Source organism: Rhinichthys klamathensis, unplaced genomic scaffold (genome assembly GCF_029890125.1).
Source record: "Rhinichthys klamathensis goyatoka isolate OS25496 unplaced genomic scaffold, OSU_Roscu_1.1 h1tg000090l_1, whole genome shotgun sequence".
In the NCBI taxonomy this organism is placed as follows: Eukaryota; Metazoa; Chordata; class Actinopteri; order Cypriniformes; family Leuciscidae; genus Rhinichthys; species Rhinichthys klamathensis.
Window position 1 is genome coordinate 4746519 of NW_026606629.1, and position 27325 is coordinate 4773843.

At 36.5% G+C, this 27325-nt stretch overlaps 2 protein-coding genes across 2 annotated transcripts in view; both read left to right on the top strand.

The window, feature by feature from the left end:
- cntnap5a (contactin associated protein family member 5a) overlaps positions 1-6535 on the top strand; it is a 102272-nt gene extending 95737 nt beyond the window's left edge. Inside the window, exons 20-24 of the mRNA XM_056251918.1 lie at positions 1495-1628; positions 1893-1977; positions 2423-2623; positions 4890-4964; positions 5782-6535. Coding sequence (XP_056107893.1) covers positions 1495-1628; positions 1893-1977; positions 2423-2623; positions 4890-4964; positions 5782-5978 — 692 coding nt within the window. The 3' untranslated portion in view covers positions 5979-6535. The remainder of the gene's footprint in view (positions 1-1494; positions 1629-1892; positions 1978-2422; positions 2624-4889; positions 4965-5781) is intronic.
- A 5676-nt stretch (positions 6536-12211) lies between these two features.
- On the top strand, positions 12212-13150 carry LOC130085809 (uncharacterized). Its single transcript, XM_056251764.1, has one exon. The coding sequence runs from the start codon at positions 12212-12214 to the stop codon at positions 13148-13150; it is 939 nt and encodes a 312-aa protein (XP_056107739.1).
- The last annotated feature ends 14175 nt before the right edge of the window (positions 13151-27325 follow it).

Genomic DNA, 27325 nt, shown 5'->3' on the forward strand with positions numbered 1-27325 from the left:
AAAACATTAACAGCCTAACTAGATCAGGCTTTTTCACATAACCAAAGCTTCTAATTTCATGCTGTTCTTCAAGGTCACATTAAAACTCCTAAAAAGATAGTTCACTCAACTATCACAATGAAAGGTCCGTCATCATTTATTTGTTCTCACGTCGTTCCAAACCCATATGGCATTCTTTCGTCAAGCTCCAGCAATGACAAAAGCACCATAACTATGTTTTTATTGTTAACTAAATATAAAACTATACAAAATATTAGATGAATCACTTAAATGGAAACAGTTGAAGTACTGAAATTACTAAACCTGAAATAAAATAAATTAAAGCTAATCATAAAATAAAATGACAAACTAAACTAAAACTTTTGAAACCATCATTTTAATAAATGAAAACTGAAAATGTAAATATAAAAGCTTGTTCAAAACATTAATAAACACTATAAAATAAAACTCAAATATATCATAACAATAGTCCAAATTACTTATTTTATATTCCAAGTCTTCCTAAGTCATAAAATAGAGATTCATTTTAGAGATAAATTATGAGAACATTTGACGTCAATGACACCTTGATGCTCCATATTTGAATATATAAAAACATGAAACGTAACTAACATGAAACTAAATATTTAAATTTCCCAAAACTGTATGATATGAGACTAATTATGATTTACGATGCTTTTATGATACTTGTTTGTCCTTTTGGTCACCATTCATTTTCATTGTGTGGAAAAGAGCAGAATCCCACTAAACTAAGTTGTGTATTCCTGTTCCATGGAAGAGGCGTAAAATGCCGAAAGAGCTATTATTTTAAGATCAGTCATGCCTTCACCCAGCTTACCAAAATATGGATTTTTATTGTGCAACACTCATTCCTACATAATAGTACCACCCACATTCTTTTTGGGTTAAATCCAATCACAATGCTTTTTAGAAATATTGACATAAAAGTGTTAAGTGCAGTAATCTTTGGCATATAAAGAAAGTCAAGAGATGTCTCAGATATAATTCTACCAACTTTGTGAGGGAATCTCAGCACCGACTTGCACCTTGACCCTTTATCTGCACTATATGTGTGTAGGAGGGACAAATAAATGTGTATTGACAAATTCAATACAGAGTAAAAGGGGCTAGAGGCTGCCAGGGAATTAATATTTATAAATCTTTAAGAGCAGCTGCTAAGGTCCTGCATAGTCTATATATACATACACTGTCTTATAGACTTATGCAAGACTCTTTGGGAGCTGGAGCTGTAAAGTCCATATGCTGCTGAGCTTTGTAAGAACGCTACCGGATGACTCACTATTATATCGGAACATACATAATTCACCATGACTGGAGTTACATGGTTTAGATTTTTGCTTGACTAATCCAAGTACCAAATGGATAATAAAATGGATTTTTACAATGATTTACAACATGCTCACAACAAAATAATTCTGTCCTGGCTAGATAAGTAACTTTTGCCAAATATGCTAATGCGTCTGTTCCTCTTAGGGAGTTTACAAATCTGGTACCAACTGCATAAGGAGAAGAGACCGGAGGTGTTCAGCCCCATCCTGAGCAGCCTGGCAGACGGACGACTGCATAGAGTTCACATCCAGCGGGAGGGAAAGGATGTGTTTGTTCAGGTGTTATATTTCACTGCATACGTGAAACATGCCCTGGTTCGCAAATGTAGGAACACAAAAGACTTTGCATAACTGGAATATGGTTGATTGAATTGCTTTTTTACATTGAATTTGTTTTTGTTGGAAATGTGAGATCAATACACAAAGCAGAACAGGTGAAATGCAGTCAATATGCAATAGTACTTTTTGGTTCATCTATACTGTAGCTCTTAGAAAATGATTTTCATGTATTCACTCAACTGCCCTTGTTTTGTTTTTTTAAAGGTTGACCATGAAAATAAGAAGTACACACTTTCATATGATGCAGCGTTTAACACTATGAAGTCACTGACTTTGGGAAAAGTCACAGGTAATGAATCTAATTGATCCTATTTAAAAAGACACTTATAAAATCCTTTACATTATCTGTAATATGGAAGAAAAAAAATGTCTCCCGCTACATAGTGCCATGACTATTCAGAACCTGTCATGATGCTTGATGGGTTTGAATTTTCCCCTTTCCTGACATTAAACAAGGGTGATTCAACAATTAAAAAAATATGATAAAAGTCAGCCTTCAGTCACTCTTCAGTTTCTAACAATCATGAAACACATGAGCAGAAGTGTGCTTGTGTCTGGAATAAACAGGGATTTGAAAACAGGAAAACTTGATATGTTCGTGGCTGTCTGTAATTTTAACTTTTAAAATAAATGCTCACAATAGCTGTAAGCAGCGTTTTTAATGAATAATTACTGTAAATGTGTGACAGAAACAATCTCTGACGTTTATACATTTTTTTTCTTTTTCCAAACAGGAAGTGATGTAATGGATGAGGTAGCTCATGCTGGGTCCAAAGGATTCATCGGCTGCTTCTCATCTGTCCAGTATAACCACGTTGCTCCACTGAAAGCAGCGTTATTGAACAGAGGTAGCTCTCTGGTCAGCATACGAGGCCATTTAATGGAATCAAATTGCGGAGCATTAGCTGACCTTTCAACCTCTGTATCTCGTTTAGGTAAGTTCTTAGACATCAATACGAAATGATCAAGCTGTTTGAGAATGGATTGTTTTTGGCATTTGAATGCATCATATGTGTAGCATTTCGTTGCAATGCAATTGAAGGAATTTTTTTGGTATTGAATGTTGTCTGACATCATATCCATCACTTAAATCAGGGGTTCTCAAACATTTTGGAGCCAGGGACCCCTTACAGGGGAAAAATATTTCCAAGGACCCCCTCATATTTATAACAGTGATTGAGTACAAAGTTAATGTGGGAGCGGCTAATAAAATATTTTTTGCACAAATGGTCTCCACCCAGGGTCCTATGCAGGAATTTCAAAATAGCATACTGAGGATCTTGCTAGGGGGGTTGGGGGGCATGTCACCCCTCTCAGGCCAGTTATCATCGCGATGTACAATATCCTTGCTGCACCAAATTAAGTTAATATTAGGCAATTATTTCACAACTTTCATTATATACACAACACACATAGAAAAATGACAGAGGTCCGGACATCGGGGACCTCAATTGTGGGTACGGCCCTGTCCCTATGCACTTTTTAATATTACATTAAATAAGTTGCATCTGAATGTGTAATAGGCCTACTTTGTTCCGTTGTTGAGGCGTTAGCCTTCCCCTCACTCCACAGCAAATCCTTAAATTAATGGTAGCTATTCAGAACAAAACGAGAATGAAAAATAAGTAGGCTACCCTATAAGATAATAAAACAAATAATAATAGTATAAAGACAACATTTATTTTAAACATCAAGTCTAAACGAATTAATTTTAATCAAAACTGAAACTGCACAGACGTTGGGCTCGTGCATCTCTCATTCGGTCCAAAGTTTCCACATTGGTGATGTATGTAGCCTAACATTTGGATGCTTAACTATTTATGTAAAGAAAGCTGCATGCTTCAGTCACAGTATGGGACTACACACAGCATCTTCACATGCAGAGAAATGAAATTGGAATAACAGCAAGTCGACAGTAGCTAGGCTATGAATGATTGACTGCCTTCATAGTGTACAACAGATAAATTAAATTAAGCCGAACTTTATATAAGTTCGGTTGATTGTATTTTATTTTGATAATGATCAGGCTTCTAATGTCAAATCTAGCAGTGCTAGAACTGACATATTGTGCGCGCACGCGAGACGCCGGCGCGATTACTTGGGATTTTTTCCTCAGCAGTGGAAAGTGGAAACAAAGGAATACTAATTATTTATGATCATACAGATAAGAAAAGAGTTCATCATTCAAAACGGTAAAGTGTCCATTGTGTATACATTAAAAATGACAACAAAATGTCATGCCTTTTAAAAATAAAGAAAACAACAGGATGCGGGTGCCGTCTCTGTCTCCTTTCTGGCGCACGCGCCCCAAAATCAACCAAAACACAGCGAATAGTCTCTAGGCAACTTGACGCACAGACATACGAAATACAGATATAGGCCTATAATCTATCTAGAAACCTAAGTGTCTACTTTGTATTATTTGACGTTAAAAACATTATATAAGTCACTTTGGAATAAATAGCATGTTTTTAGATGATAAAGAAAACAAGAATTATAGTCCGGAAAAAAACGGTAGGCTGTTAAAAATTATTTCGCGGACCCCCTGGCTATAGTTCGCGGACCACTAGGGGTCCGCGGAACCCACTTTGAGAACCACTGACTTAAATAACAAATAAAAAGGATGTGTTTGGTGGGAAACATCTCCTAATTCACCATGGTAATTGTGATGACAGTGGGTCACCTGGCTTTATAGTTGCAATTGGCATGATAAAAACTTCCTGTGGCTGGGTTAGTTAGGAGAAAATAGATGCGATTTAAAAAGCGAACACTTAAAAACCATTGCAAGAAGCAATTAGCATGGTCCCATTTCATATAAAAACGAATGTGATGTTAGATGAGAACAAGAAAGTTCCATATATATATGTGTTATGCAAATCAGTTTATAATAATAAAAAACCCCACCAAATTCACAGGATATCATTAAAACATTTGAATGGGGAGAACTGTGCAGAATTTTAAAAACATTTTTAAATAGAGTTGCCAAGCAACAAAATCACTAATCTGTCATAACTGAGATAAATGGATTCAGACACAAAAATAACTTTTCACCATTGAATGTTAGATATTTTTAAAAGAAGAAATAATATAATGAAAGGGAGGTCTAATTGGGCATTATGAAAAACAAAAGGGTTGAATCAGAGAAAACAGATCTCTTTAGAGTTCAATCTGTGCTGTATTTCTGTGTGATGTGTCCTGTAGATCATGGAGAGGAGGTGGGAAAAGATAACGGGCTTCGTGAAGACGACAGCCAGCCTGATTCAGCTGTAATCGGAGGTTTGTTTTACCACCTCAGTCTGCTTCATTGTTTCATTTGTAACAGCCAGTGAAGTATGAAATGAGCTTTCACTATCACGCGTATTGTTTATGTTCATCTTTTCTTTATTTCAGAAACGGGTAATGACTTTGTATTGGTAATTTTTTGTGCGCAGTAACTTGTGGTGATAAAATCTCCATTAAAATTGTCACAAGGGATTGTTGACTGTTAGATATTTTTTGGCAGCATAAATGTTCCATTAAAGGAGAAAGAGAATTTGTACAATGAGTATTCATTCACTTGCACATTTACTGTCATTATAATTTATTTTATTTTATTTTATATTATATTATTTTAGATATTTCTGCTGTAATGGACAATATGCTGCCTATTAAGTTTAAGTTAAACATGGCATGCTCTTTTAACGGGTAAAGGCCCCATATACTCATGGCGAAGTTCTTTGTCATTCTTCGTTTAGGGGTAAAACGTGGTTTTTACCAGCCAAAGGTGTTTACCAGCCGAAGCGAACTTTTCCGGAAAGTTCACTTTGGCAACCTGTTTCGAACTCACAAAATGAACTTCATTTTGGCCTGATTTTGTTCAAAATTACGTTCGTTCTTCGATTTCGCTTGAAGTATATCGGCGCCTTTCACAAAGGATCCAACCCTTTTAATATTTATTTTTTGAATTGAAAATTTTGCCTTGAAAAACCTGCCTTTTCTTCGGTTCCATTGGTCTCCATTTATCTTTTTATGAAATTCAAGAACGAGTCCTATGTGAACAGCCCCGTTTCCAATTCAAAACACAAATAAGTTGAGTGTCCGTTCTGATTCGCAGGTGTGGTGACAGCTGCAGTCTTTAGTACACTCTGTGTGCTGGCAGTGATGACCCGTTTCCTTTACCAACATCGACAAGCTCAAAGAACTGCAAGACTCCAAGAAAAGGAGCACCAACGTAGCCTTGAAGCTGCTTACAGGGCAGAGTTTCACCTCCACAACTCCATGAGAGACAGCATGCAAGAGTACTACATCTGATGGACAATCCGACCCTGTAGTTTTCAGTTCAGCTATCAGTTCCTCCAGTGTCTCCTTCAGCAAACGTGTCGTGAGGCGCTTTCTATCCGGTAAGGATCGTTAGTTGGAGATTTCCTTGCTTTGGAAACAATGGAATCTTCTGATCTGTGTAAGTAGTAGCTTGTAGTTTTCACAGTGCTTGCCCCAAGTGTTGGATCAATCAACATTAGGTCATTTATGGGATGTGAGTGGTGTGTTAGGAGGTGTTTGTATTAATTTAATAATATGCCCTCTGGATAGCAACTGTAATGGAGAATGACACTGTCATCTTTAGTGCATGAATGCAGATTCTGAAGTGTTAATTATACTCTAAACAAAATGACAAACTAAACACACATATAAGTCTGTGAATTTTTTTAGGTTGCCAGAAATATCTTTGAAATGGCAACATTGTGAGAGGAAGTCCTGGTTCACTGTTTGAATAGTACAGTGCTTCAGGTCAAGGACAGTAGCTTGTCCAAACCTGGCTTATAATTTTACGTTATTTTGCCTTAGCATTGTTAAGAAGGAAAGGAGTTTGTAAATTAAAGTTTGCAATTAAAAATTGTCCTTAGGAATTTTTTTTTTTTTTTTTTTCACAAAGAACCTGCTAACAGAGACTCGTTCAGTAAAGTGACTTAATTTAGAAATTGAAAAGATGCGCAGAAATATTGTAGGTTTAAACATGATGCTGTTTAATGTAACATTACCCATCTGTGTTATGATGTGAAATATCTGCCATATTGATAATGGATAAATCCTAATGGGTCAGTAAGATTTTTTTAATTAATGTTTTTATTCAGCAAGAATGCATTAAATTATCCAAAAGCTTAAATTATTAAAGACAGTAAAAAAAAATTTATTTCAATGAATGTTCTATTTGTCAAAGAATCCTTGCTGCTGAAAATTCAGCTTTGCCATTACAGAAATAAATATATTAAAATAGAAACAGTTATTTTAGTTTCTAATAATATTTCACAATATTACTGTTTTGATTGTCTTTTTTTGATAAAATAAATGCAGCCTTGTGAGCGTCCTTCAAAAACTTTTTTTTTTTTTTTAAATCGTACCAACCCCAAGCTTTTGAACAGTAGTGTGATTCTGGATTGGCTGAGTTGTTCTAGGTTATCTGGACATGTTTCTCTCTTGACATTATGAATATGTGAACTGATGATGGAAATTCCCCAGCATTTAACCTCATTGCACACAGTAACGTTACAGGACATGTGAATTTCTGTGTTACACTAACGATGTTAATCACGATCACAGATGTGAATTGGGGCAAAACCGGTTTCACAGGCCATCCACCCCTCCCTGAGACAATCTGACCCCATTTACATGTTTCTGAAGGTCCAACATTAGCATGCAGTGACACAAGTACATCTGAAGTTTGACTAAAATAACTTTGAGCACTACTATAAAAATCTACGGAGCCCGGGAAGTCACCTGTGGGGGAAAAAAAAAACAATCCGAGGCGACGGTTTTGCAATCCGTCCCCTCAGTTTATAAACTGTACTCACGAATTCTTAAACTGTTCCCTCGGTTTAACAATTCGTGCCCACGGATTAATAAACCGTACCCACGAGTTCCTAATCCGTGCTCTCAGATTTGTAAACCGTGCCCTCAGTTTTTGCAATCTGTACCCACAAATTCATAAACCGTGCCCACGCTTTCGCAATCCGTACTCACGGGTTTGTAATCCATATTTACGGGTTTGTGGCTCGTCCCCCAGAGTGTGCCGCGTGATTCAACCAGGCCTCCTGTTTAGATGCGGGATGCATTGTTTTTAAAAGGACTTCACATACAAAACATATATATATATATATATATATATATATATATATATATATATATATATAACACAAACACAAAGTTATAGGCCTATAAAAATAAAACATTCATAAATGGTTTTATGATTAACATTTTCCTGTCTTAAGTGAACTCATTTAAAGTTATAAACGCAAATAATAGGCCTAATAATAATAATTAGGTTATTATTATTACATTTAGGCTACATATTTAGATATAAGACGCTTTTATCAAAAAAAGAAACAAAGCAATTCGTCAAATGTCAGTCATAATAGGGGTTAGACAATAATACAGGGCTGAGATTATCATAAATAAACACAAGATTTTGACGCATATCCAAGTGTTTGTGCACAAAAAATAAATACCATTGACTTTTTGCCTTTGTTAAACATTTAAAATTTTTGTAAATTAATATGGAAAAAAAATAGATTTTACTTTCTAAAAACTATATTTTGCCCGCAGTGCTAAATGAGAAGAGCATGTCTCTGGAACCATAAAGAGAGATGATTTATAGGTGATTTATAAGCTAATAATCATAATAAATGTTTCTGAAAAATAACGATGGATTTTTATTGTTTAAATGAACAGTTTTCTAGTGACGGGCTAAACATATCTCAATCTCCGCTGTAAAGGATGCACCTTTAGAGAAATGCAGCTTTCGGATTGTATAATCAGACGGTATTTGCTTTCGATTCGAATTTGTTCGTTTAAAAGTGGACATTTCAAGCTTTATATAGGCTTTTGTTTCAGTTCATTTATGAGACGCGCTCCGGAGATCATGAAAGCGCGCCTGATTGTTTTATTTTATTTTACAAATACACAACGTTTTCTTGTTATTGTGAGTTTACACAAATAAAAGTAGTTGCAAATAATGTATTTTATATAATGTATTTTTTCTGTATGACCAGAAATGCTAGATTATTTTAAGTTGTTCCACTGTTGATAGGAACATGCAAGCGTTTGCAGCCGCGGATCAGTGACATGCAGTGCGCGCTCCACACAAACACTTGGATATACGTTAAAAACCTGTGTTTGTTTGTTATAATCTTAGCCCATTATTATTGTCTAAGACTGACATTTGACGAATTGCTTTGTTCTTTTTTTTTTCTTTTTTCTTTTTTGTGGATAAAAGCGTCTTCTAAATAGGCCTATGTAGCCTAAATGGATTTGATAGCTAATTATTATTTGCGTTTATTACTATGAATGAGTTCACCGAAGACAGTAATATGTTTAGCCTAACATAAAATAATTTATAACTTATAACCAAATCTTTTACAGTTTTTGAACTGTGTGTTATTATTATTTTATTAATTTTTTTTCGCTTATTATACTGAGCTTTTTCCTCTAAAAAATGGACTTTAAAGATAAAAGTAGCCTATAGGCTAAACTCATTTATAAATGCAGTTTTCTTTAGAAAATGCAAGACATTATCCATTTAAAAAAAAGGGTTTTAAAAACAATGCAATGCATCCCGCATCTAAACAGGAGGCCTGGTTGAATCACGCGGCACACTTTGGGGGAAGAGCCACAAACCCGTGAGTACGGATTACAAACCCGTGAATACGGATTACAAACCCGTGAGTACGGATTGCGAAAGCGTGGGCACGGTTTATGAATTTGTGGGTACAGATTGCAAAAACTGAGGGCACGGTTTACAAATCTGAGAGCACGGATTAGGAACTCGTGGGTACGGTTTATTAATCCGTGGGCACGAATTGTTAAACCGAAGGAACAGTTTAAGAATTCGTGAGTACAGTTTATAAACTGAGGGGACGGATTGCAAAACCGTCGCCTCGGATTGTTTTTTTTTCCCCACAGGTGACTTCCCGGGCTCCGTAAAAATCAGAGAACATTCCTTTGAAATTTAATGTTGTGACATCAGATCACCTTAGACGGAGAATAATATCAGGTGTCTGTCGTATCACTGAATTTCATGATCAGTTCACAGTGTCTAAATGACAAGAATAACTTTAGTCATCCTTCAATGATCTGGATAACTGAGAATCTTCACAGACAATTCTGAGTAGGTCGTAACTGTAGCAGTTAGTCCTTTAATATTTGCCTGTGATACAAAATCAGTATTGACTCTGAAGAAAAGATTTTGTCATGCTTATACATTTTTACCTGTGGTTAACCACTTCCTTAAAAGTCTATTAAATTAACACAACAGATATTATCTGTTCTTTACTCCAATACACAAGATAATCATTGTAAAGGAAGTGGCATTGTTTTTTTTTTTTTTTTAGATAATATTTCTTTCTTCCCAGCTAACACAAAAAGTGGTTGTATTATGTTGGACTGGACTGACAGATCTTTATCTTTCTCTTTTGAAACTGAAGTGTCCTTTGAAATATTTCTCTCTTAAACTCTTTTGTACTTCTATTGATATTAATTATTTTAGGGGCTGTTTTGTATGAATGTAAATGTACAGCTATATTGTAAATACATGTTTAATAAAAAAATACTTTTTTTCATCATTGAGACACATTTTTGTTCAAGTACTCATTACTAAAATTGTACTTAATTTAAAGAAAATAGATTTAGATTTTTATTCAACAGATATAAGTACTTTACAATTACAGTATTAGTTGTGGAATTTAAGAAGAGGATAAGTCCAAGAGCATTAAGTGGAACACTTGATGTGAAAATAATGGTTTGCACTTTATCTTAGCACAATAATATATCTTGAAAACCTCTAATGTAGTTTAGTCTCATTTCACATTACAGTGGCTGTCACTGTATTATTTTAATTATAATTATTTCGATTGCTTTATTTATTCACTATTCCTTTCCTTCATTCACACGAGGAGAGATAATGTTTTCCCCCCTTTTTAATATCACAGAATAAACTAAATACTTTATCAAAAGAATTGCCAGATTAGACAATGGTTTAGCATTTGTTCCATGTATAACTTCAGTGGGCCTTTGTGCCAATATAGACCTTTTATTAGTCATTATTGTCTTTCACATAGCATGCAACATCCTAACTAATGCAAATATCACATAAAGCTTTGCATAATCTTGTCATGGTTAATTAAACGCTTTAATACAGGAGCCTGGCTGCATCATGCATATGCAAAAGTGAACAATGAGTTACAATAATGAACATTTACTTAAGGTTTTACAGTGGTGGACATTGTTATGCTTACCTGAGCAAAACTTACCACTACTATAAGCTGCTTGCTATGTGGTTGCTTGTGTGTTCTGAGTGGTTACTAATTGGCCAGAGCCAACCCACAAGATGCTGTAGTCCATCTAAGGTCTATGGCTTGGGTCCCTTTTTCATTGTAAAATCTGTTTTTTGTTTTTATTTTGTCCACCAGGCAGAAATCATATGTATATTGACCTAGTATTTTATTTTAGAGACTTGTTCAAATCCCTATACCTGTTGTAACTACAGTTATTAGTATTATTATAAACACCACTAATTAAATGCAAACTCAACATCTGGTTATCATAATATCACAGAATGCGATTTTTCTTAATAGACATCAGATGACATTTTGGAGATAAAATCGGTCATTCTTCGGTAACTATGGGACAAGATTTTAAGACAGGAGAGAGAATACAAATATAAAACTCGTAAGTCTTCAATCTCCAGTATACAATATTTATAAACAGTTTTAGGTAACATTTTATTTTGATGGTCCCTTTTGAACATTCTGTTGACTAAGTACACTGTAAAAAAAGATATTGTTACTTAAAGTAAACTTGGTTACCTTAAAATGTTGTTCATTGAAATTTTAAAAAAAAAATTGTTAATACAATGGAGATCAACAGAAACTCAAAATATTGTTCTCTGAACCACATAAATTATCTAAGTTGATTTGACACTATATATATATATATATTTATTTTTTTGCAGTGTAACTTTGCAACTACATGTCAACTAACTCTCATTAGAGTAGAATCTGCTTAATATCTGCTAACTCTTTATTGTGTTGGTCCTCCAACAGACATTCTACTGACTATAAGTAACTTTGCAACTACATGTCAACTTATTCTAACCATAACCGTCTACTAATAACACTCTAATGAGAGTTAGTAGACATGTAGGAGCAACAGAATGTCAACAGATCAGTCAATAGTCAACAGAATGTGTTCAAGGGACCATCAAAATAAAGTGAAACCCAGTTTTATATATAAAGTATTAAGAGTTAAAACAATCATTTTTGCAGCTGCGCTGATTACGTAACACTTCAAGAAGAGCTTGTGGGTAGTTCTGTTTTAATCCATGTAAGAATGAGTGTGATTTGCTTATGGCTGGCCGTTGAGCCACATTAAATTTACCAACCTATTTTACTTTCACCTTATTTATTGGCGATGTGATGTCGTAATAAAAGCCTAGGTGTATCAGGAAGAGCAGGACATTTGCTGCACACAACTGATTGGAGGCAACACTGAAGATGGAGCCATGGCTATTTGTTTTGATCTCCAGTCCCCTTTGCCTCATAGCCACCGTTTTCAACATCATCTTCTTTTTTTGCCTAATGCGACCAGTCTCTGGAGTGACGCTTCGCAATCCACTGCGCTTCTTGTTAATTGTTGTGGTAATCAATTCAACATTTCAACAACTGGTCACTGCAATTACCATTATTATGCTTTTTTTCGAATCACCTTTCTGGCTTCAAACGCTATGCAGAGCTTTTATTTATCAATTTTTCTGCGGCAACTTCTCATGCAATGCCTGGATCAGCATTTTCTACCACATGTCAATAGTTCCTCAACATCGTGCCATCTTTATCTGGATTAAGAGGAATATTAGAGCCATATTATATGTCGGCTTCGTTCTGAATCAGATAGTGCTTCTATTTTCTTTGTCTTTGGGAACAGTAACATATTTTTTGCTTGAGCCCGTCCCAGAGAATTTGACCTCACATGAACTGAACACAACATCACCAGCAGAAAGCTTAGAGGCAGACCTGTTTTTATTTCATTTGGCAAACTTTTTGTATTTGCTATATTGCACCTGTCCGATGATCACGTTATTAATCTCTTGGGGCAAAACCTTTGTTTATCTGCGTGAACATATGAAGAAGATGGGACAGAGCAGTGAATCTTTTTCACAGCCCCAGCAGAAGAGCCAGATGCGGGTCACAGTAACAGGCATGGTACAGGCCGCCCTGTTCCTGCCCAGCAGCCTGTGGACTGTTGCAGTTTCTGTCTTATACTTAACAGACCTCTTCGAAATGGTGGATCCTCATAGATTTATCACAATGTCATTTTGCTCAGCATCCAGTTTAGGAAATATACTTTGTTTTGGATTCTCCCAGTCTGTGTTTCGCCATGGAATTGTAAGTGTGTTTAACAAACTCAAGAGAATAAAGATGAATGCCTTGTGTTAGGATTCTTGCCGTTTATTATCATTATATTATATCTGATGTAAACAAATATATGCTTCAAGCATGCAGACTATCTTATATTCATATGCTAGTAAGGTAAAAATAAGAGATGTGTGAAAATATTGTTGTAACAGATTTCATTTAAATGTCTGTAACTGTTTTTTTGTGTGCTATATAGCCTATCTAAGTTTTTATATAATATTCCCATATCTGTCTGCTTCAAATTAAAGTAGCTTAAAAATCTACAGTTTATCCGTTAATTAATGTCAAGATTAAGAGCTGTTGTTATAACCTACAGTGGTAACCATTAGCACTATTAATTGTAACACTAGAAAAATGTTGTTTTAAATTTTGTGCATAAATATATTGTGATAAGTAACCTTCTATTTAATTTTAATTAAATTACATAACATTTTCATTGAACAACCACTGAAAGCAAGCATAGAATTCAAAAATAATGTATGTGGCATGTCCCACAATTGCAGCATATGTTTACCTATCTTGGAAAATACTGCTGTGCTTCTCTCTGATTGGTCAGGATTGCCAGGAAAGGGCTGACGCCCCTTTTATTTGCATCTGCAAAATGTCCTTTATGGAACATTTACTGTGTATCAGATCCTGTACATGGTAACCTCTGAATTCAATCTAACCATTCAATTTGATTGAAATGTATAGTGAAATCCATGACTGCCCCTTCAAAGGGAGAAGAATTTGCATTCACTACACCTGCTTTATGCCTCATTAACTGTGAGGGGGGTGTGTGTAGCACATGTTTTGCTGAACAGCCTGTGATATAGCCTGTATAGCTTTATTTAAATCGAGGAAGAGAGTTTAGGGTTAAATTAACCATTAAAGCTCCATAATAATGTATGTGTCTAAAGATGTTCAGTGTACTATAGCATGACGAAATGTGGAAGTGTCTTGTTTTTCATGCATGTTTGATTTGAGCTATTCCAGACAACTCATCACTCACATTGATTCACATTGTTATTTTACAATGGAATATTGTATGTTTTCTAAACCACTACTGTACACATGACTTTGAGGATAATCTAAGATCAAAATTTTCACCAATTTCCTCAGGAGTTTGTTACAATAGTGTGCACCCATGATTGAATTTATAGCGAACTATAAAATTCATTGCACTTGGCTGGGCAAATTGTTTTCTGTTTTTATGGCTGACGGCTTCAGATTCTCAAATCCTTTTTAATTTAACATTTAAAATGGCGAAGGCATTTATTGCAGATATTGATAAATCTCAGTTTTTATTTTTGCTTTATATGTCTGTATATCAAACAGAGGAACATACAGTAACTGGTCCCATTTTTGCGAATTCCGAAAATGTAATTGTCTAAAAAAAAAAAAAAAAACATTTAAACTTATCTGTTAAATAAGTGCCGGGGTGACCAACATTTCTCTCTGTATTTGAAGCTAATTATGCAGGGATGGCTGATGAAGACGTCTTTATCTTATAAACCCCTGGTTAAATACTGTAGCTTGAAGGACAGTTTTGGCATTTTATCTAATTATCTGCCTTATCTCTTCCCAGTGACGATCCATTAAAACTCTATAATCATTCCCTCTGGGTCCTAACACTCAGTAAATCATTTAAACTCCAAATATAACTTGGGAAACAGGAAATACTGCAGTCTCTCATTCAGTCTGCTTTAGAAAGCTTGAAGAATTAAAGAAGTATGATGGGCTCTAGCTGCTTTTCATGATTGGTTAATAAAAAATAAATAAAAATAAAATAAATGGTTTTATGAAGAGAAAATATTTTCACACCTGATATGAAACAGCTGAAGAGCACATTTGGCTTTATCATGATCTGTCCTTTGAGACCAATAATGCAGTGCAGCCAAGCACTCCACAATAAAACTGTCAGTGATCACAATGATTACTGTTCTCTCTCCTGAACAATATCTTTATCTAATTTCACATGAGTCAGTGGCCACTAAGGAGTGCACAAACACAGCAGGTAATTAACTCTGAATGTAGATCAAGGGGAGATGCGGAAAGTTTTTTTTAGTAATCTGCTTTTTAATGAATTAGGCTCAACCCATGTTAGATCAGCAGTGTTTGGATTTGTAAGTGGTAAGCATGAGGATAATCACCTTATTTTTCACGCAAGAGCGGCGCTGCCTTTTTTTAAATATAATGTGTTCGATTTCCGGTAAGCCACTTCCGCTAATCGTAGTTGTATTGTGAACCCGTAGTTTTGCGGCGACTGTGTAGTTTTGACTGGCTAGCTACTTTTTAATATGGGCTACAGACTGATTGGCGTCCTTTGCACAGTTAGGGTGTGCCATAATAGCTGGTTCGAGCGTAAAAAATACGTGCAAGATATTTGTTTTGACCATAATCCACACACCAGAACTGAATGTGGATGTGGGGCACCCGATCTGCACGCTGCAAGAAGCTCATCGGCTTTGGTTAAAATCAATATTGTAATGTGTGAACACGCTGGCAATGCGAGTTGCTTGTTATTTTTATGTTTTAGTCAAATAGTTAACAGTGTATCTGTTGCATTACCAATTTACCATTTTGAGTTCTTTGCACGCACATGCTTAATGTGTGACACGATGCAGTACAACAAACGGTGCATGTTAAATTACGTTAAGGTTCTAAACGCAACAGTAGTTTATGTATTTCTCTAGTGTGTATTTGAGCGACTCATTTGTGAGAAACCGCCAAAATTTCCGTACATTTGATTTTTCCACTTTGTTAATGGCAGACCCATGGAAGATCATCCCTTTAATATTTGGCCACTTCTTTACGATAGAAATGTTACAGCCACAGTCATTTTTTGAACAATAACATGTGGACATCAAAACACGCAAACTCATGAGGGTTTAACTTTTATTTTGAAGTCACCATGAATTAACAATTTGCTTATATAGAAACATATTGATGTATTCTCCTGTGTTGGCGTAGGTTTATAGATTATTTACGTTACAAATCTGGTGAAATGGCCACATTGCGTTCCCATATGAACATCATAAGCAACCCAAACTCACAGCAGAGATGGCATGTGTTAAACGAGCTGCTGAGACGCACATCCAAGACCCGTCTACTCCGAGTCACAACACAAAATAATTTAAAATATTCTCATATGATGTCAGGCCACTTCTTCATTTCATCCCCCCACCGCGGGTGTGATCAATATGAACCATCACGGTGTTTAATAGTGTTTTGTGCGTGCCACCATAACATGGCGTCTTACCTACCAGCTAGCGAAACGGAAGTCTAACACATTAGAAGGAAGTACGTCATCGTATTTACTTCCGCGTTGCAAAATAAGGTGGATAAAGAAATTAAGAAATAAGGTGGATAAAGTCCCAATGAAACGAAAGTAGAAATAGATATTTTCGTCCATATTGTGACGTACATCCGAGTGTAGGACGGGGACTTGGTTCAAAGCATTATTTGTTGATTGGATTTTGAGATTGAAGATGAGAGAGTTGCACTCAAATGTGGTGCCAGATGAACATGAGCTTGCAGGGGTGGAGTTTACTGGGGTAGTCAATACTAAATGATTGGAAAAGTCTTGCATATGTCTATTTCACCGGAAGGTCCAGTTTACAATTTCATTAAACATTATGAGGTCAGAATATATATATATATATATATATATATATGCCCCCAGTAAGTCTAGGAGGGTGATCACAGTAAATTTCCACTGTGAACTGAAATGAGGTCTGGCTATATAATGAAATGCAACTAGAGATCAGGCGCCTTTTCTGTACTTCAAATGAGCCCGTGAGGCTGGGAGTCCGCAAGACTTTCAGCTTCACGTAGCCTGTTTCCTAATGTCGGGTTCATCTTCTCTTTATTCCAGAACATTTGATGTTTTGTATTGATTATCTTTGAACTGATGGATAAATTTATCTGACATAATAAATTGTTACATTTGATGATTCTAACTGACTTTGGAGCCCGTTCTCATCCCAAGGCGTCATATACTGACGCTTTTGCCAAAGCTACATCCAACGCACATGGCACCCTTTAGCGTCAATATGAGACGCAGATATATATGGGCCAGAAGGCGCCTCCTAGTGGTCTAACCCTAACACTACCCCAGACCTAAACCTACCCATAACCGAAGCGTGCTATATTTACGCTAAAGGGTGCCATGTGCGTTGGATGTAGACGCTTTGGTAAAAGCGTCAGTATATGACGCCTTGGGATGAGAATGCGTTGGACTTTGATATTATTTCATTAGAGTTAAAAGGAATTAGTCAAACTTTCGCTTATATTTAATGATGCACAGATATCATTAAAAACCTTTTCATTTATGCAGTCAGATGAAATAACGAGAGAATATATGAAAAATGTATTGCATTTAATCAAAATACTTTTCCACGAGAAAAGACCCGCTGATCGGATGCCGGATTTTGGGCCGATCGAGCCGGGCTTTACACTAGTTTCATGTTTCTCATATCACTTAGATATCCATTAATATGTCGAATGATGAAAGCTCAATAGATGTGAGACTTCAGCTTGTTATAAATCACTAAAAATAAATATATACTCAAAACAAGCACCACACATTAGGGATTGTGCTTCAGGTTGAAACCACCCATACATTTAGGTGTGCAATGATCAGAACATCCACAGGGCTTAATAAATGGATTATTCAACAGAGTGACTGGCAGAAAATGGCTCAGTGGTATGATTCATATGCTATCATTTTTTCCGCTACCTGGAGAGAAAAATGGTGTGGATAAATTGATTTCCCCCACATTAGAAAATTGTTATTGCCAAAGCTGGTGAATGAAGAAGTGGCAGGCATTTTTCATATATAGCAGAAGCAAAATGACAGTTTGATATGAAGCAGATACCCAGTTATTTTATACATTCTCCATATGTAATTTAAACTACAAGACTCTAAAGACTAGGGGCTCTATCTTGCACTCGGCGCAAATGACTTTGTACACTGACGCATGTATCATTCCTATTTTGCACCCACGCAAAGCGGACTTTTCCCTCCACAGACACACGTCGGTTAACTAAGAAATACACTTGCGCTCCCCGGGGCGGTTCAGCGCAAAGAGGAGGCGTGTTCCGGCGCAAACTTTCCCTCATGATATTTTGCTGATCTATAAAACAATTGCGCCACTGACCAGAAAAAAAACTAGTCTAAAGTCAGTGGCGCGTTGCGCGTTGTTCATTATGCTATTTTAAGCGCGCATGCTTGGCCATAATGTAGCGGGTGCACAACGCGCATACACTTTGATTCTCTCATCAACACAGATGCAGCAGTTTTTATTTTTGCAAATCATACATTATAACAAGGAAAAATATTAACACATGAGGGAAATCATTGTGGTGTCCATGAAAATTTAGTTTTTTTCCTCCCACGCCTGTTTAACCGACGCTGATTTGAATGGGGATGGGAGAAACCCACCCACGATAGATAGATAGATAGATAGATAGATAGATAGATAGATAGATAGATAGATAGATAGATAGATAGATAGATAGACAGATAGATAGATAGAGAGATAGATAGATAGATAGATAGATAGATAGATAGAGAGATAGAGAGATAGAGAGATAGATAGATAGATAAGTCTGATTTGAACGTTGAATTTCTTGTTATTTCTGCATGCATTCTACTTCAGACAGTCAATAAACAGTGCCGTCTGAGGGTGTTACTGCATGAGGGTTTATGCCATAGTTTACAGGTGCACGCAAAACACGCAATACAACGTCACTTCTCTGTCTTTGACGGTCCTGACAAGAACGTCGGTCTCCTCGGCTGTGAACCGCTCCTGGCGCGCGCCTGGTAAATCCGCCGTTATAATAGCAATCCGCCATGCAACATGCGCACCTGCTCTTAAAGGGAATGTGAGATGACGCTCTGATTGGTTTATTCCACGTTACGCCCAAACCACACTTATGAATAATGAAGCTACTTCAGACCAACCTCTTTTAGATTTGCGCCAGGCGCAAGAGGCATTTATCCCGCCGGGAAAATAGCAACAGCGCCGGGATCCGCCCACAAAGTTACTTGCGCTTTGCGCTTTGACACTTGCGTTTCAGATCGTTAAAATAGGGCCCTAGATCTGAAAATTGATGGCAGAATTGTAAGAATAATTATAAAAAGGAACTTGTGTCATTAAACTTTGATTTGCCTCATGTGGTGCAATTTCCAGCTGGCTTGCTCTAAAGTGATTCTGCTGAAGACAAATTACAAGAGTTTAAAATGAAAGAAGACTTTGCAGAAAAACCTTGAAAACTTATCTGCATGCAACAAATCTTTCTTTGATTTTTTTTAGACTATAATGGCATTGCCTCATAGAAGTCTGCAGCTGTGTGGTCTCTTACGCTCACCAAGACTGTATTTATATGATAAAAAATACAGAAAAACAGTAATATTAACATAATTATTACAATTTAAAATAACCATTACTGCAGTCTTCAGTCTCACATGATCCAGTTTAGAAAACATGTTGATTTGGTGCTCAAGAAACATTTCTTATTATTATCACAATTGAAAATGTTTAAAATTGTGAAAGTTTTTTTGGTAATAATAATATCACATTATATTTTAGCTACTAGAAATAATCCTCATCATCAGTGTGTCAGTCAAATGGAGGTCAGCTTCACAAGCAAAACGTATTCTTTTCTCGAGTTGATGTATCTGCATCTTTCTGTTGCATCAGCTTTTCTCAAAATGAGGCACATAATCACTCAATCAAAAGAGTTTTCATTGTTACTGTGCATGAAGCATTGACATTATTGCATTAAATAAAACCGCACTGTCAAGTCAGAGGGATTTTGGAATTTTAATACAGGAATTCACACGAGGTCTCCGTGCAAGCATGTGATGAGCCTGTGAGTGACAATCAATCACTCTTTAATCAGTGATGGCCGACCGAGTGTCAGGGATTTAATATGACCACCTCTTACCGGGGTTTATCAAGCGTGACTCTCGCACCGTAGCCCTAATGCCACTCAAGTTTCATGTAGAGAGATGTCCTCATTTGTCACTAAAGCAGAGAGTGGCGGTTGCTCCACATGTAGAATCCAAATGATGTGCCACAATTTTAACACACAGAGCATGCTGGATGTGACAGATTGACAGGGAGCACACTCAATTTTACAACCCAGGCTCATTGGAAATACGTTACTCTGCCTACATTTTTGCAAAACCTGAAATACGTACCTCCAGGTACGTTTCCCTGCACTTTTCGGGTGTAACGTCCACTAGAGGCGCTAAGTGGTATACATTTTTATCCGTTCAAGATGCGTGTTTATTAAAGGTTATAAAAGCGACAATATCAGTAAATGATGTTCAGACTTCTCAGTATACACTCATTTTAATATCAATTAGGTATTTGTCCCACGCTTTTGAGGTGCCAAGGATGCGTGACTGCAGACGTCCGATGAGCATACTTCTGGATCGCACTTCTCCGAGGTAACTTACGTGTTTACCGAAAGAGTATGGTATTGCCTCGCAAACGGAACAATGAATTATAAAAAATGCATTTGTATGTTTTAGTTTTCTGTGTTTTATTGAAATTAAACGGCAGGGAATCGTGAGAAAATGACCGTGTTGATTAACGTTACGTACCAAACTGCACAAAACTAGTTGGCACTATTTTTGAACGGCGTCGGCGAGCAATTATTAATTTGTATAGCTATGTGTCTCTGGTGTCTCACTACCGAGTATGAGTTAACTGTAAGCAGAATATATAATAAGATATCGAAGGCATAAAGAATTAGTTTAGCCAGAACGTTACGAATTTACGTTTCAGTCAGGTGATTGTTATGTACTCCGTGAAACGTACAGGAAGTTTAGTAGCTATAGTGGGCAGTGGACACCCAACTTCAATTAACCCTGGTACATAACATATTATATAACCACATAATCTCAGTTGATCTGTTCTTTTGTTTTTAGTAAGCTTGCTTCTCTGCAGATTTTGGAAATTTCTCTCGTGTTACAAATATGCCTAGCATAGGCATAATAAATTAAATGCTTATTTTTTAAATGATAAATTATATTTAAATAATTCATTGTTGTTGTTTTTTCAGTGCACATGCCAACTTAAATGACAACTTTTATCATTTGGAAACGTATATCTCTTTATTCTGGGTTTACTTTAAAAAAAAGTGATTTTAACTTGATATTGCATTATTCTGTCGTCGTTTGATCGCTTTTTATTTATTTTATTGTATTGTAATGTTATTATGTCGGTCTTATAGCCAGGGAAGCTGGATTGCTTTGCTGTTTATTGATATTTCTTAAATTATATTTTATCAGTAGGAAATCGCGCTGAAGAAGTCTCGTTCCGAACACATCGCGATATTTGGCATCAGTCACGTGTGCCAGGTGTTGGTAAGTATAGTCGTAAATACCAAATACTCTGTTGGATATAATGTCTTTTCTGTTTGTCGATATTAATCAGATTAGCTCACGTTCAGTCACTGCATTATATCTGTCATCTCCACGGAGGCTTTGCGTTTCATTGCGTTCTAATTCAAAACAGGGTGATTAAACACCGTCTGTCACGTGACGTGCTATAGGCCTAGACCTGGCTTAATCATATTCATATCATATCAGGTTTTAAAGTAGTACAATTAGTTCCAAAGTTGTATTTGTAGTAGACGCACAGTAAAAACAACACTTGCTTTTACCACAGTGACATTAGTTTTAATGTGATAGGCTAAGTGTAGTAAAAAGACAGTAATCACAAAACTTACCATGCTTTTACCACACTATTGGTAGTTTTAATGTGATACTTATTGTAAATGCACAGTAACCACAACACTTACCATGCTTTTAATGCTTAATAATGTAACATACAATATTTGTAAGGTAAATCAATACTTTTTCCTTTAAATAATCCTATATTTTATACATAATGATATTTTCTTATCTCTTTTTTCAGCTGAAAAGACCAAAGAGGCCTTTCGGACTCAGTCAGCCCATTACTGTTTGAGGACAAGTTAACGGAGGAGACGGAAAGCTGCAAAGGCAAATATTCGCAATGGTATGTATGTATGTGTTGGTTTTAACCCTAAATCAAACATTTTATCAAGCATTTGTTGTTTCTTAAACCTTTTCTCACAAAACCCATTGCCCAATCAGTACAAACATAGTTTCAAAGTCTTAATAATTGACAAGATTTAACAAGTTATACGATACTCGTACATATTTGTATATTTGTACACAATCCTGCAGCTTTTACTCCTAGTGATGTCATTGGCTACGGCCTCAATTCCTGTACATATTTATCACAATATTTGTAAATCAGTTGCCCCTCTTTTTGGAAAGTAGCCGGATGTACCACACACTGTCAGAAAGTTTATATTAATTGCATTGTATTCATTAAAATTGTTACAAATTGGTCCCTGTCTGCAGGGCCGGCCCGTGGCATAGGCGGCATAGGCAAATGCTAGGGGCGCCACCTCTCAATAGGGGCGCCAAAATGAGTGAACGAGTGATTTAAAAAAAAAAAACTTTTATTTATTTTTTACTAATACTATTTTAAAACCATTCATTCGAAATAGTCCCCCGACTCCGGTCCGGCGCATCAATCTTCCCCCGCCCAGCGAGTGCTTGAAGTGCGTCAGAAACAGAGCTTGCGCCGCGCGATCAGTTTACTGTTGGTAATTTGTTGTGTAGTGTCGCCACTCGCCGCATCCAATATGTAGACAGCATTGCTTTCGTTTGAGGGCGCTTAACACACTCAAGCACCCCCCGTAGAAACGGGCCTGGCAGCTCGCGCCAGGTCTAGACACGGTGAAAGTTTTCGGTGAATTTTCATGACACATTTAAATGAGCATTATAGTCTGCGATAGATACAGTGCCAAAAAAGAAGAGAAGAGGATAAAAGGGGATAAAGACAGAGGTAAAGTGATGTAATGAATGAACGTTTATCTAATTGCATTGCAGTAAGATACTATAATTTAATGGCAGTTATTTTTACCTTAAAACTTTATGCTAACATTTGTTCTGAGTTCTCCAGAGCCCCCAGACAATGCGATTTGTAACAATCATGTTAGTTTTTTTAGACGCATTAACTATCACTTTTATTATTTAATGTTTTACTATACAGTTGTGCAGTTTTGAGGGGGATAGGCTATAAGGCTTTTTTTTTGCCAAAATTATTAACGATATTTATAGGCTACAGGTTTATTAAAAGTTTATTAAAAACGTTGTATGTAAAATTCACATTAAAGAAGACATTTCGCAGTTTCATTCATGTTGAAAACATGAAACGTGCCATAATTTAGTGGAAGATTGCTGCCATCAACTCCCTAACAAACACTTTTGCTAGTGCTCAATGAATAGTTTGTGCATGAATGACATTTGGACGATGACATCACTGTTTTATCCAGAGCGGCTATATAAATTAAATACATTTTTAAAAAAATGTACAGCAAAATAAACCATCACTGAACATACTTAAGCTGGATTAACACTATTTTCTTCTAGATCTGCTGTACAGGAGAAGCAAACTTTGTTGCATTATTTTCCTGTTATCACTGTAAAGCTGCCTTGAAATAGTATTGTAGGCTAAAAAGCGCTATATAAAAATAAAGGGGACTTGACTTGAATGCTAGATGTAATGCTCTTGCTATATATATATATACACTCACCGGCCACTTTATTAGGTACCCCATGCTAGTAACGGGTTGGACCCCCTTTTGCCTTCAGAACTGCCTCAATTCTTCGTGGCATAGATTCAACAAGGTGCTGGAAGCATTCCTCAGGGAGTTTGGTCCATATTGACATGATGGCATCACACAGTTGCCGCAGATTTGTCGGCTGCACATCCATGATGCGAATCTCCCGTTCCACCACATCCCAAAGATGCTCTATTGGGTTGAGATCTGGTGACTGTGGAGGCCATTTTAGTACAGTGAACTCATTGTCATGTTCAAGAAACCAATTTGAAATGATTAGAGCTTTGTGACATGGTGGAAGTAGCCATCAGAGGATGGGTACATGGTGGCCATAAAGGGATGGACATGGTCAGAAACAATGCTCAGGTAGGCCGTGGCATTTAAACGATGCCCAATTGGCACTAAGGGGCCTAAAGTGTGCCAGGAAAACATCCCCCACACCATTACACCACCACCACCAGCCTGCACAGTGGTAACAAGGCATGATGGTTCCATGTTCTCATTCTGTTTACGCCAAATTCTGACTCTAACATCTGAATGTCTCAACAGAAATCGAGACTCATCAGACCAGGCAACATTTTTCCAGTCTTCAACTGTTCAATTTTGGTGAGCTCTTGCAAATTGTAGCCTCTTTTTCCTATTTGTAGTGGAGATGAGTGGTACCCGGTGGAGTCTTCTGCTGTTGTAGCCCATCCGCCTCAAGGTTGTGCGTGTTGTGGCTTCACAAATGCTTTGCTGCATACCTCGGTTGTAACGAGTGGTTATTTCAGTCACTGTTGCCCTTCTATCAGCTCGAACCAGTCTGGCCATTCTCCTCTGACCTCTGGCATCAACAAGGCATTTCCGCCCACAGAACTGCCGCTCACTGGATGTTTTTTCTTTTTCGGACCATTCTCTGTAAACCCTAGAGATGGTTGTGCGTGAAAATCCCAGTAGATTAGCAGTTTCTGAAATACTCAGACCAGCCCTTCTGGCACCAACAATCATGCCACGTTCAAAGTCACTCAAATCACCTTTCTTCCCCATACTGATGCTCGGTTTGAACTGCAGGAGATTGTATTGACCATGTCTACATGCCTAAATGCACTGAGTTGCCACCATGTGATTGGCTGCTTAGAAATTAAGTGTTAACGAGCAGTTGGACAGGTGTACCTAATAAAGTGGCCGGTGAGTGTATATATATATATATATATATATATATATATATATATATATGTATAGGCCTATAGACCAAATAATCACAAACACAATGATGGGGTGAAATGGGCTGTAATGCATGGGGCACCAGGTAAAATCTTGCCTAGGGCAGCAAATTGGTCAGGGCCGCCCCTTCCTGTCTGTTCACGTTCCAATGATACATGATGTCTCTCCACACCTCATAACACACACCTCTGTTTGCAAGAGTGGAAAAGCTGATCTGACTTTTCACATGACATCAGATACTCGATTATTTTGTCATAATCAGATCTGTCACACTGTTGATAACTGTCCCGTTTGCAACTTTGCATGTAATCATGTTATTTTTAAACGAGTTCATATGATTATTGCTTGCTATTAAATACATACTTTTATTCATAGAAATGCCCACATATCAGTGAACCTATTATATAAAAAAAATGCTTTTAACATTTGTTTTTGCGACACTCTTTACAGAAATAAATCCTACAGTTATATATAAACTGACTACTTGCAAGTAATGTATTAAAATTTCCTTCCCTTCTGTTTTGCAGGATTACTTAGTCTTTTTTTGAAGCTCTACAATATCAAAGTCAACAGCTCTTTTAAGAGCTTTACCCTCACAAGATCTACGAGTGAGTCGCAGCGAATCATGCCGTGATCAGCCCTTCCCAGGTACAGTTTCTACAATATTTCAATCAGTCATTACTTATCAAATGCTCTCTCCTGAATTGTATGGTAAGTTTACTTATTTATAACTGTCTTAATTTATGTTTCAAGAACAATAGTAATAGAGTAAGTAGAGACTTTCTTGTTTTACAGCAGAGAAGAAAGTCCTTTTATTTTAACATTAGTATGTCTTTTATTGAAACAATGCTTTAATATGTAGTACATAATTTGATGTTGACAATTTTACATTGTACAGGTTAGCACTTGGTTTTTGACCAAGTGAAGCTCTTGAAACAAGTTGACAGAAGAGTATGTTTTCTTGAAAGAAATCAAGCATCACTTGCAAAGTCTCAAAAATATTTTTTAAAATAGGTTGCTGTTGATATGTGACCCTGGACCACAAAACCAGTCATATGTGTCAATTTTCTGAAATTGAGATTTATACATCTGAAAGCTGAAAAAATAAGCTTTCCATTGATGTATGGTTTGTTATGATAGGAAAATATTTGGCCGAGATACAACTATTTGGAAATCTGGAATCTGAGGGTACAAAAAACTCGAAACATTGAGAAAATCTACTTTAAAGTTGCGCATTTATGTTGCCAATTGTGCTGCATTTACTCAAAAAAAAAAAAAAAAAAAAAGTTGTATATATTTACGGTAGGATATTTACAAAATATCTTCATGGGACATGATCTTTACTTAATATCCTAATGATTTTTGGCATAAAAGAAAAATCGATAATTCTGACCCATACAATATATTGTTGGCTATTGCCACAAATATACCCGTGCGACTCGTGACTGGTTTTGTTATCCAGGGTCACATGGGTAAAACTGTTTTTGTTCAGTACTTAACTTGTATTATGTGCTGCAATTATATATTTATATAATACTTCAATGTGTATATTATATAATGTACTGACTGCTGCTATGTAAATTTAAAAAAGGAACAGGCAACTCTGGCCCTTTTGCGTTCTCCTTTTTGAGGTGGAGAGTTTACCTCCAACCCTAACAGAGCACATCTGAAAATTTTAACCAAAGTCTTCAGGTTTACTTCTAGACAGTAGGCAGGAGGGTTTGATGTTAGAGCTAAATCTGCAGGACAGTGGACGCTGAGGGCCAGAGTAACCCATCACTGCTGTAAATAACACAGAATATAAGCTGACCTGACTGTCCATTAAACAACTTAATCTGAATTGTTTGTGTTTTTTGTTTTACTTTCAGACCAGGACTGGAGAACGCCTGACAATGGGATGTTGAGACTTCCTCCTCTGGTTGAGAAAAATCTACACCACATCAGTGATCACATCTTCTGTTCATCATTTGTACTGTAGGGCACAACTGAACAAACTGTTTAGACGAGGATGAAGAACATGAACACGATAGAGACATGTACAGGGAAGAGCAAGAAACCAGTTTAGCTGTGATAATGAATTATTATTTTCCAACACAATATCAAATCTGTTTTCTGTATCATAGGTGACTGAATATGATTCTCTGGCACTCATTTTGTGGCTTCAGCAGCTGTGAATGGATTAATATGATGTTAATGTATTTTTGAAGACACATTTTTATTTATCTTGAATCTCATTTGTCTTTTTGCTACTTTATCAACTTTATGCTGAGACCTGCAATAAATTCTGTAATAAAGTATGGTGAATATTGTGTAATGAAGCAGGGGCGTAGAATTTAG